Consider the following 13,283-nt stretch of genomic DNA (forward strand, 5'->3'; position numbering starts at 1 on the left):
TCGAATGAACAAGCATTTTATACCTTGAATTAGTAAAATTCTTAAATCGGGCAAACGGGCATTGGTATACTAGGTACTTATAAAGAAAAAATAATAAAGAATTTGTACGCAGCATTGTTAAAGACCCAATTTTTTTTACCGTACGGTTACCTGGGGAGGGGGAGTGGTCTAAGTAACAGTGGTGTTATTTACCTGGAGACCCCCAATACCCAGGATGTCAAAATCTATATGCACGTAGCATTACACAGGAAGTCTGTGTCTGGTGATCAGGGTCAACTTTCCGTGTTTCGTGTATAAATTTGAGTGAAACTACTTGAAATAATTGAAATATTTCAATATAAAATTTATTTATAAATACTTTCAGCGATATTTAATGAAGAAAAAAATTATAAAGAAATATCGTTTTTATATTAAAAAAAAATGACAAATTAAAGAAAAGAACACAGAGTAAAACTACAAAGTAAACATATATCTCTTTTTAATTAAACTTGTGTAAGTATCAAAATTAAAAAAAATGATAATAAAATATTCCATTCATAGGTAGGCCTATCCGTCGTGTTCACGAACATATACAATGTACCGTACCGCGATAGGAATATTGCCTACGTTCTGATCAACAATAGTGTCGAAAATATATCCGGGTGTTCGTGTGTTTAAAAAATTTTTATTGTTTGCAAGATTTCTTTTACACTTTTAAGAATTAATCTTTTGCTGTATATATTCACTTTTTAATTTCGAATATTGGGTATTGACAGATGTTGGGAAATTCGAACTAAAAGTGTTACAATCTCGAAACTCCTAGCTTTTTCTGACATTTAAGAACTTTAAAACGGAACATGGTATAGATTGTATTCATTTATACGTAGATAAAACATGGGATAAATGAATTTTTTATCCGTGCCATTTGTGCTAAATATCTTTTCTTATTTATCATATTTCAATTTTTTATGTGTACGGACTGGTCTAAATTCTACAGCAGATATCTTGGACGAATTATCGCCTAAAATACAATATAGCCGTTGAGATTAAAAACAAATATTTTATGAAGTCATGTTTTAATCATCTACTCTCAATCGTTTTTAAAATAAAATTTTGCCGAGATTCTTTTTTTAACCCCCGTGTATACAAGGCGGCTGCATGAAAATGTTTGACGCGTGACCAAGCAATCGTCTTCAAAGGACACAAACTCAGACTGTCAGGTAGCACGGGTAGCTGGCCTGTCAATCAAATCAGAAGCTATTGTTTTTTTTTAATGATTGACAGGCGGTAAATTATTGATCTTGAATCAGGTAGATTTTGGGGGCGTTAACATAAATGCGTAGAAGATGGCACTTCACAGAATTTGGAACTTTGAATATATTTTTTCCCCTTTGGTTTTTTTCTCGAATGTTGGATATTATAGATATTTTTCCAAATAAATATAACAAATTTATTTTTGTCAATCCAGTATGTTTATTGGATGATTCTAATCGATTAGCTTATCTTCGACGATGTAATTATAAGTTTTGTGTCTATACTCGAGCTTGTATTTTTAGGTAGGATTCTTCTCTGGTTTCTGACTAGATGAACTACTTAAAGTATACTTGCTTATATGTCTTAAATAGATCACAATTGTACAATTTTACATAGAAATGGTAAAATGTGTTTGAAAACTAGCAAGGACTATATTTTTGACAAAATGGTGGCGTATGAAAATATCTTCTTTCCTGCCTCTCAAAATTACTATAGAACACTGAATTTATTTATAATGTTTACACAATCAAAAAGAAAACTGTTGAAGGAATTTACAAATGTACGTAAAATTAATAATAAGGTCTACACTTTCAAAATATATCATTTTCAAATAAACTAGAACTATGATAGCTTTTAAAGGCTTACAATCTAAGTACAGATTTGAGCCAAAAATCCGTAAAAGTATTTTCCTCTCTTAGTAAACGATCAAAACTTTGTTTTTGTATCATTTTGTATCTTTATATGACAACTTTACCAGATGTTAAAATAAGAAAATTTAAATATAAGAAGCATATAAAAATAACTAATATATCCTTAAAATTCAAGAAAAGTGGCGGAAATTCGGATCAGCCAATATCCAATTCAGTTAAATTATTTTTGTCAATTTTGTAATATTAGCTAATAGGCCCTGTATAGTTTTATCTTTTTATGCAAAAAGAAAAACATTTAATCTTTTAAAATGCTGTAGGGATCGTTTAATGAGCTCATTTAATGATAGCCTCGACTCCAATATGATTATAATGTTTTGCTCTGCACCTCTGGGAAACCCTAAAAACGTGTCGGATCAAAAAGTAAAATAGAGGGTGCACAATATATTGGATCTGTGTAATTAAGATTCTGTGAAAGTCTCATTAAATTCTGTTCAGTGATAAAGGAGTTGCGGATAAGAGATGGATACACTTCAATACTATAGAAAGAATGACAGTGTCCATGTTTTGCAATGGAAACCGGAAATATGTAATCAAAAAGTAAAATAGGAGGTGCATATGTAACAAAGATTCTGTGAAAGTATCATTGAATTTTATTCAGTGGTATAAGAGGAGTTGCGGATAAGAGTTGGATACCCCGAAGCGTAACAGACGAGCGGACGTACAGACGGACGGACATTCCGATCACTTTATACCTTCCACTTTTCAAGCGTGGGGTATAATAACAAATTACGAAATATTTAATTTTTAAAATCAATCGAAAATATCGGGAGGAATAAGCCCCAATCAATCAAAGATTACTAGTATTTAATTCAAATACAAAATCAATAACATGTAATGCCTAAATGTACATGTGTTTATAAAGGGCAATGTTATCAGAATGCATTTTGTAGATAATAAATGTCACATTGAACGAAATTCTGCGGTGCTGATTTCCACTTTTACGACACTTTCTCTTTTGCTACTTCCGCAATACCTGCACCGCTCATTATTCGCCATGCCTCAGCCATTCAGAAAATAAGGGTTACATTTACTGCAGTATATGGTTAGATAATTGAAATCTATAAAAATGATCTAGAGATAGAAAAAGAGATCATGATATTTTCTCTATATTGTAATTTTATTATTTATATTACAAACCATAATTTAAAACAAGCGAATAGATAAATATAAAATCAAAATCGTTAAAATGAACGGGTACATCCCTTAAAATACGTAGCACCATTACCGGTTCACAGATTGTAAAATACATGTATTAGTATATTCTAGTAAATGAAAAGTTGTTTCTTATGGTAACAATGCTCTAAAATACAGCTAGATTATCACTTTTGTTTACTGTTTTGCTTATTTCTTTTAATTATGTTTAACAAGAAGCAAATAAATTAAACATTTATAACACTAGATCAATTTAAGATCTTCTAAGTTTCTGGTATCAAAATCAAAGTGTTTTTAATGGAGGATTAGTGATTATTATCTTGAGAAAACGTATTTTAAATGAAATAAATCTTTTAATAAGTTAATAACAAAAGAGAAATTAATGTCAGGACATCAAACATGGATGTTTAGTCTACACGTTGTAGGTATTTATATTTTTACCAAAAGAAAAAAGCCCACAAATCTAAATGTATGGAATCAGATATATTTTGTAAAATGTCAGATAAAGATTTAGTGGTCTGTTAGAGGCAATATAATTGGTTGCTGATAAATAAATAAATCAAATTAATGTCATTTCTAGTTCTCCTTGCTACTATATCTAGTCAGCATTAAATATTCTTGGTTTAGATAATCATGTGTTAATTTGTAAAAAGTGAGCTCGAGGCTGGTGAAGTTAAATAACGATGGACATCCATGATTTATACCAAATTTGTCGACAATTCATTGTGTTTTAAGGAAAAATGAACATCTTTTTCTTTCTTCCCTTCAGATAACTTTGGCGAAATCTAAAAACAATTACACCACATTTATGACATGGTACATCAAAGTATGTATATATTTTTTCTGTATTAAGCAGTTGTAGATGATCAGAACAAATCTACAGCCGGACATATCCATTGGTCAACCTCGTATCACATGACAGATGTATGTAGCCACATTGTCTATATCCTTGTTCAAGTCTCTATCATTTGTGACACAACAATATTATTAAGCAAACATGTATATAATTTCCTAAGTTTAACAGATGATTTTCAAATGATCGATAATCTGTGTTACGATTACCACTGTCTAGTAGATAAAGATGAGTAAGAAGATGCATGCAGTGGAAGGGCACGATGAGAGTCGATTTACTACCTTGTACGAATTGACTCTATATCCTTTTTTAAACTCGTCTAGTTTCTTTTTTCACCCAATGATATTATTTGTTTGTTTATTCAGGAAATGGCACATGAAACATAAGATTGGCACATATAAGACAAGTTGGCACATGAAATCAAAGAACTTGTAAAAATTTAGTAAAAAAAAATACATTGTTCTTAAAACACTGATATTATATTTATAAAAGTCATGTACTTAAGAAAAACATTTAAACCAGTGTATCTAAATGAAACTAAGAAAAGTACGTATATTTTGTGTACTGTGTACAGCCAATTACCCGAGGATGACTCATGAAAGCCATAATATGCTTATTTCCAATGGGGTCATCATAGATTGTAACAGTAAACTACTTAGCACTAATGCTAATGCTTTGATATAAATAAGATTAAATAAAACAAAAATAAATAAGACAACGTATGTATTATAAGAAGCTAATAGTATAAAAACTAATTTTCAGATATTGATCTCATTTTGAATAAGAGGTGTTTTTTAAATTCTTTTTTGAAGGAGGCTTTGTTGTTGATGGATTTAATCTCATCTGGAAGTGAATTCCACTCCTTGATACCATTATAAAAGAATGTTTCAGACTCTGACTTAACAATTCTAGGGACAAAAAAGTTCAACTTGCTAGACCTAGTTGTTCTAGTTGTTCTTGTAGAGTTTTGAATAAAATGTTCAGAATAAATAATTTGGACATTTCTCATGAAAAATATTAACCAGAAGTCTCTGTCGAGACTGTAGCTCTACTGGTTTGTACTTATCAAAAAGCATTGCACTGTTTTATGTATCTCTGTGTAGTCTACTTGTGTGCCAACTTATTTTGAAATCAAACTAAAACTGTAGAAGGAGTAGCGTTTTAAAGGAATTTCACAGAAAATTATTCTATTTTTAGTAACCATGGCAACACCGTTCATTGAAATCAAAAACCGATGCACTATTCTATGCATCTTAGTGTAGTCTACTTGTGTGCCAAGTTATATTGAAATCAGACCAAAACTGTAGAAGGAGTAGCGTTTTAAAGGAATTTACAGAAAATTCTATTTTTAGTAACCATGGCAACACTGTTCATCGAAATTAAAAACCGATGCACTATTCTATGTATCTTAGTGTAGTCTACTTGTGTGCCAAGTTATATTGAAATCAGACCAAAACTGTAGAAGGAGTAGTGTTTTAAAGGAATTTCACAGAGAATTCTATTTTTAGTAACCATGGCAAAACCGATCACCGAAATCAAAAACCGATGCACTATTCTATGTATCCTAGTGTAGTTTACTTGTGTGCCAAGTTATACTGAAATCAGACCAAAACTGTAGAAGAAGTAGCATTTTAAAGGAATTTCACAGAAAATTCTATTTTTAGTAACCATGGCAACACCGTTCATCGACATCAAAAACCGATGCACTATTCTATGTATCTTAGTGTAGTCTACTTGTGTGCCAAGTTATATTGAAATCAGACCAAAACTGTAGAAGGAGTAGCGTTTTTAAGGAATTTCACAGAAAATTCTATTTTTAGTAACCATGGCAACACCGTTCATCGAAATCAAAAACTGATGCACTATTCTATGTATCTTAGTGTAGTCTACTTGTGTGCCAAGTAATATTGAAATCAGACTAAAATTGTAGGAGGAGTAGTGTTTTGAAAAATTGTTTACTGACAGACGGACAGACGGACGGACGACGGACGCATTACTATCGCATAAGCTCTTCTGGTCTCTGACCAGTAGAGCTAAAAACTTGATTAAGTCGAAGTTCAGAAACTCTATTACAGACATTCAAGAAACCTACTTTTTCAAATTCGTCAAAAGTAATTCTCTTCCTTTGATGGCTATTGAGTATAAAACTGATTACTTTGTTTTGGGCAACCTGTAGTCTATTTTTCATATTTTTTGACAAACCTTCATACCAACAAGAACAAGCATAGTCAAAATGACACTGGATTAAAGCTATACATAAATATTTTCTTGACAAAAAAGATAAACAATCTTTATATCTAAAAAGAAATTTCAGTCGCTGATTAATAGGGTTTTTTTTTCAAGAAAATAAAGAAGACTTTAACAAATTCACAAGTATTCTTTCTGCCAAGAAAAAAAATAATAAGTCCTTCTGAAGACATTTTCATATAAATGTAAAATGGAGTTGTTAATTTCTGCAATAATTCAAACAAGTAGACTTGGAGTTTGAGGGAAAAATTCAATTTAATGAGGCATTACTTAAGCATGCTATGGTTAATAATAATTACCTATAACATGTACATGTCACCGACGTAATGATTTCCCTTTTTGACCAGTTTATTGCATTCAATTAATTAAAACTTTCTAATCAGCTCGAAACGTTATTTCCCTACTTATAAATAACAAATTAAAAGTATCATTTTTTGTCAATTCGGTTCTTACTTGAAAGATGAATTGCTCATTAATACATAGATTAAAAACAGTAAATGTAATTATAGAAATTAGACATAATTTGGACACTAAGAAGATGGTAAGGGGAATTTGGAAGTTTACATTCACATGCAAATTGATAAATCACGTTTTCTTTCTAAAAATATCAGCTATGGGACAGTCTCGTTGTGGGTTTTTCACCATAGGAGGTAGAAACAGGGCCATATCACAGGGAACCAATGACCGAGAGACTCTTCCAATTCTGTGGCAAATGGGCTAAAAAATGAATTTAACTTTTTATGACAATTTATAACATCTTTATCAATCTGTAGAGAATTTGAATTTACATCGTCTCATTATTTTACCCCTATACAAAGTTCTTGTTCATGATCAGAATCCTATTTGCAACTTTCCAAGACAAGCTGCAATCTTTCAAATTACGACAAAGTAAATTCTCTTTCATACGTGTACTCTTAAAAATAAACTAGCGACTTGTACGTTTTATTGGCTATGTGTTCATATTTCTTTTGTGTCTGTATAGAGAAATTCTGTATTGCAAGACATGTCATTATCATAATACAATTTTCACTTTCTTACATGTATTTAATTATTTAAAAAAAAAAACAGCAAGTATTGTGTTTCTGTTTTCTTTTTATAAAAAGCACACATTTGTTTCGGTCTCAACTCTACAAAGATTCGAGAAAGATTTTGATTTGATTGATTTTCATTTATCATGCTTTTGATGAAATGTAAGAAAAGTAATTGAAATGAAACTCTGGACTTGCACTTATTTATGAGCATTAATAAACCATTTCACCTCTTTTTTTAAATTTTAAATTGCAATAAAACTGGCTACGGATGATAATTTCTCTGCATGATGCATGGTAATGAGTTTTGAATATTTTTCACAAGAATGTAAAGAATATATTCGGACGATATTGTATAAACCGAGGTCCCATGTTGCAGAAGGTGCTACATGTAGCACAAAAAAGATCGCTCACTGCTCAATGGCCCTAAGTGCAAGTATTCAAGCTCAAATCCCAAAGGCAATCTTTGATAGTTTTTAGTTAAATTGACTTTTTTTAATGAATAACATAGATATACAAGCTGTGGTGGCCAAAAATTGATTTTTTATGAACAGAAAAGTATATGACGATGTTTTGAATAAGTCATTAGTAACTAAGGTTTCGAAAGTTTGAGAAAAAAATGAAAAAAATATATTCGTAACTGTTTTTAATTTCTTTTTAAAAATACATTATTTTAAGTGTCTTATACCTTTGTGAGAGGATGCCAATATTTTACATGCAAATTTAGTGTGTTGTTTTATTTGTAATGCATGTTACCAAGAAGTAAACATTTACTTTTTCCAAAGTAGTGCTCACCCAGTAAGTGATTGTGTCTTAGAATGAGTGAAAAAAAATTTAAAAGGGCGTCAAACAAACACCACACGATTACAATTCATGTAAGTATTATCATCCCAGTTTAATGGGCCATCTGTAATGCAAATAAAATGTGCCAAAATCAGCTTGGAAGCAGGTGAACCAAATCACAAATCTAGAATCATATTAGAATAATTTAAAAATATACGTCCTTGGATCATGCATCTTTATCGTTTCATTGGTTGTTTTCTCCGCGTTGTGGAAATCCTGTATTTGGTCTATGTCCGTTTTTTTTTAATTTCTGAATGTAAATTTTCACCGTTCTCTTAAGTTGACCGAATTCCTCTGCAACTTGATCTAGCCAATCACATTGCCCTGTTTCCCGATCAAAACATTTCGTGATATTTGGAAAAAAAAATATCCAAAAAAGGGTTATCATTTGAAAAAAAAAATCGAACTTATTTTGACAACCTCCAAATAATGTCGCTGAAATAAGATGAAGATCGTATGAATGATTGTACTAAACTTGCATCAATTCAGAAAATACTCGCTGGCAAAAATGAATGCATATATATGTATGTAACATGATGCTTGGAAACCGAGTAGTACCTATTTTCAAAAGATTTCCAATTTCAAAGGTCACAAAAAAGTCACATGAAGTAATTTTAAAAAAAGTGTCAATAATCACAATTCACGAAAAAGAAGTTCTAGCATATCTGTCAAATTATTTGTTATCAATTGTTGGAGATGTAGAATGAGAAATTCATTCATATCAATATTTCAGACGGAGTTCTACAGAGCTTACGTACTTTTAACATAAACTATCTACCGAAATGTCTGATAGAAGTTAATTTGTAGGTCATTTTGTCACATTAACTTAAAACAGAATTCCAAAACAACATACGATATGGTTATTTTGACAATAACAAATTCTAGTACACAAATAAAGAAACTCTTTAGACAGGCAAAAGATCGTAAATGTAATTGTTGTGGCGTGGTTATTATTTCAACATGTTTCATTATGTTAATCAAGTATATTACAATAATTAGGTGTCTCTGCATTTTTATTAACTTAAGAGTATGAATCACGCGCACCTTTGATGCTTTTTATGCAGATGATGATTAACTAATGTTTTCATGCATAATCTTAATTTTATATCCCGAGTTGGTGTCCCCTATTTACATTGCAAAAGAACACCTGCAAATTTGGCCTTAATAGTCTTACAACTTAATTTCGCAGAATTAAATTTGAATTATGCACTTTTCAGAGATCTAGAGCCGCTGAAAAAAAATAAACAGAATTGCTATGTTCTCTTATTTGAAATACCAGTGGGTTTGCAGGAAAGTCTTTCATGGTTTATGCATAACCTATATGACGGAATTTTCATTTTAAACTTGTTGAAAATGTTTTAAATGATTGGAAATACATGTACATTGTAGGAAAATTTTCCACACTTTTCCAATCCAAAGGAATTTTGTTAGTAGATATTGTTTAGTGGAGTTAATGGCGGGTCAAATCGAAGCTAGATGGACCCCTTGGCTTGAATAAGTTGAATAATGATAGAATATTGTTAAAGCTTTGCAAAGATGGTTTGCAGACATTCTTTACATAAATATTTAGAATAAAAAAATTTCCTTTTGCACCATCCAAAAATTATTTTGTAACGAAATCAATTAAACATTAATGTATCCGACTCGAGAATCATTGGGACTATATTTGACTTCTGATACTTTGCCCTGTAAAACGGTCTATATAGAGAATTTTTATTAGTGAAACCCTCGGGATCTCTTTCAAAGTAATGAGTGTTGTACATAATATTCATATTGCTGTCTTTTAATCTTTTTGTTCCCACACTTGTTTATCATGAATATTGAATGAACACGTGTAAGATAAAATAAATAAAGACAACACGTTTTCATAGACTCCTTATTCAAATAAACTAATTCCTACCTTTGATGTCTTAACAGCTGCATGTAATTTGTAGTTGATATGTTTGCATTTTTGTGTTCTATTAATTCAAAGCTATTAGAAAATTGAAAACAAAATAAAGTAATTACTGGTGAAAAGACTTACAGTGTATGAATTGTGAAACACTGAGCAGGTAGAATGCACTGCAGTACTACTAGTATATTTCCGTCAGAATAATGGTTTGCACCACCATATACACAGGGCGCATATGCGGGACTTTCGGAAGAGGACAGTACTGTGTAAATAAGGAAAAACGACGATGGAAATTTTTAGTTTTTAATTGGTCCTATCGTGTATTGTCAGTAAGGCATGCAAATACGAAAAGATGTGGCAAACTTTGTCTGGTCTTTATGTTTTAGTTTATTGGGATGTATGGAGCCGTCATATGAATAGAAAATCTATTGTTAATTGATAGAAAGCCATCTAAGAGCACGCAGTACCATATCTCATTTACAGAGAAAAACATGGAATTGAAAAGATATATTGGCAATGCATAATTATATTGAAAGACTAAAATGTTCCGTGATTTTCTTGTTTATTAAAACAACCTCATAATTTTATAATACAAGAAAAATAATTTACATACAGTGCTTTAACTTGCCTAATCTTTCTGTTACCCAAAGTACTGTCTTTCACTAATTAACAATTTCCAATTGCCAATGAGTACATGACTAATTAGACTAGTACTCATTGGCAATTGAAAATTGTTTATTAGTGAAAGACAGTACTGATGGACAATGGCGATATAATTTTAAAATCTGCAAAAACTATATCATTCAGCATTTGACACATTTTGAAGTCCAATAAAACATGTGACTACAAAGTGTAAATATATCATGTGATCCAATTTAAAATGCTACAATCATTTTCCGGAATAATCCATTAAAGTACATGGCTGATATGTAAACAAAGGGAAAAATAGTCAAATACATATCATATCAAGATCATGCTTAAGTTAATAAGCTATAATAAGAGAATGCATTGCAACAACTGGAGCGTGTAATAAATTAATAAAAACAAAACAACTACCGGGTCTTCTAGAACCATTAACACAATAAAGACAAACAGTTATTGAATGTTGAGTCGACCAATCTACAGAGAGGGAGGGCTGAACAAAGACGGTCGTTACGCTTCATAGGACCGAGAACGACGCGCGTGCAGGTATAAAACAGACGACAGTCTAACATCTTGTATATTGCTATCTGCCTTCACTACTGGAAATAGTAAGTACAGATACATTTAGCAAAATTGAAATAATAATCATAAAGCTTCTTCTTCTTTTTTAGTATGGAATTGAAACGTTCAAGTAAGGTTATATTATTATTAATTTCATTTTCACTTTTGCAGATTTTTCAATATGTTGGAAGAATTACGTCGTGCTCTTCACCATCACGTCTCAGGGTCAACGCCAAAAGTGGCCAAAGAGAGTGCAATGGATGAAATTCGTATGGTGCTTAGACTTTTTAGTTCTGTTTATCAGAATGACTTGGCTGAATTTAAGTGCTTATTAAAATCTGGAGTTGATCCAAACGCAACGGATTGTGAAGGAAATTCTTTGATGCACATTCTTATCGAAAATGGACTTTTTGACATGGCTGAATCATTGGTAACTCAAGGTAAAATTTTCAACTTAAGTAATTGAAAAAAAAATCAAAAGAAAAGCTCTGGAATGAGTTGGTAAACGTGCACTGTAGTTTATATTTCATATTTTAAAAAGATTATGGTCCTTTTAAGTATCAATTGATATTCATGTCTCATTCTTGTGTTTTAGAAGCATATGATATAAACCAACAAGACCGAAATGGACAAACACCACTAATGCTTGCAGTCATATTGGGCGAAGAAGATATCATTCGACTTTTAGTGCGAGGAGGTAAATATATACTTACAATATGTCAAATATTTTATATCTGTTATACCAATGTCCAATCAAATGGATGAACACGTGTTGTACTATTAGTACTTATTTCCTATCTGCTTGATTGTAGGAGCTGATGTGAACGAAGTTAACAATACTGGCAAGTCGGCCTTGCTGATTGCTTTGGAGGATGGAAAATTTGAAATAGCAGAGTACCTTATCAAACATGGCAGCGATGTCAACATTGTGGACCGCCTTGGCCAGAGTGCCTTATTCCTCATGAGTAACAATTCAGACCATAAATGTATCAAGCTACTGAAGAAACTTATTAAAGCAGGTAGGTTTTTTCCTTTTAAAAACGAATGAAGCTTTTTATTTAATAAAATGAAAATAATAGTAGTAGAAACTCTGAAAGGAATTAAACTGGTAACTTACTTTTTTCAGGATACACATTCGAAAAAGACAGGTTTTGGATGAAAGATGAGGGATTTGGATGCTCGCCATGTTCCTGTGATAAATCTGTGACAAAACTTTGGAAGAGACTGGATTGTAGTCGTGCTTCTTTAGACAGAAATTTGAGTATGCACTTTGCCATGAAGGTCACAAAAGTTGGATGAACAGGACTTCCTTTGGTCATTCTACCGTTAACACTGTGATACTTTGACTGTGATAATGTAATTTTTATGTACATGTAACTATTTAACATTACGCTGCTTGTTATGATGATTTAAAGAGTCATTAAAAGTTTGAAATTAAAAATAATTTTGTTATGCTATGATGGTGCATGCACCATTCTACATTTTAGCTTTTATGACTATAGGTCGCTTTGATTCAAGACATCACAATTTTGTTTCATGATTCGAATTTGGTACTTTACAATACATATAGTAATTAAACAGATATTCCCTTGCGTAGAAACACTTAAGTCAATGGTGCCTTTAAGTATTATATTATTTTAAAAAAAATAGCTAGGTAAGAATTTATCAAAGATTTCTTAAACACCGTCGAGAAAATAACTCATATAGGGTAAAATTTTGGACCAAAGGATAAAGAAAGCAAATTAGGAATTTAGAAGTTTATACATGAAGGATGATGATTGTCAGCTCTGTACCTGTTAATTTGTCCCAAACAGTCCAGACAAACAATGCACAAAAGTTCATGCACTTTGTCGTTTATTTCTGTGCTCTTTGCAAGCCTTTGTCATTGCCCATCTGTGGCAAATCGTAGAGTTGTGTAAATAGACTATTATCTACTATTTGTTCTGATATTTATACAAGGTGTAATTGCATTCCAATTCATTTCCACCAATTCGACTTTTGAAAAAAAAAAAAGAATTATTGACAGAAAAGGTGATTAACTTAATCAGTTTGGTGCATATACAAGTTTACTTGAGACCTCAATTATGACCCTATTGGTAAACAAAGAACGAACTCGAGATAAT

The 13,283-nt window shown here is 31.4% G+C and overlaps 1 protein-coding gene across 1 annotated transcript; it reads left to right on the forward strand.

The window, feature by feature from the left end:
* Positions 1 to 11,331: 11,331 nt before the first annotated feature.
* Positions 11,332 to 12,593, forward strand: LOC134262603 (ankycorbin-like). The gene is made up of 4 exons (XM_062744988.1): positions 11,332 to 11,600; positions 11,756 to 11,857; positions 11,973 to 12,179; positions 12,287 to 12,593. Exons 1-4 carry the CDS (start codon positions 11,342 to 11,344, stop codon positions 12,457 to 12,459), a joined length of 741 nt encoding a protein of 246 aa, XP_062600972.1. The 5' UTR covers positions 11,332 to 11,341; the 3' UTR covers positions 12,460 to 12,593.
* The last annotated feature ends 690 nt before the right edge of the window (positions 12,594 to 13,283 follow it).

This window comes from Saccostrea cucullata, unplaced genomic scaffold, assembly GCF_032062105.1.
Source record: "Saccostrea cucullata isolate Sc308-1 unplaced genomic scaffold, CSIRO_AGI_Scuc_v1 ctg11016, whole genome shotgun sequence".
In the NCBI taxonomy this organism is placed as follows: domain Eukaryota; kingdom Metazoa; phylum Mollusca; class Bivalvia; order Ostreida; family Ostreidae; genus Saccostrea; species Saccostrea cuccullata.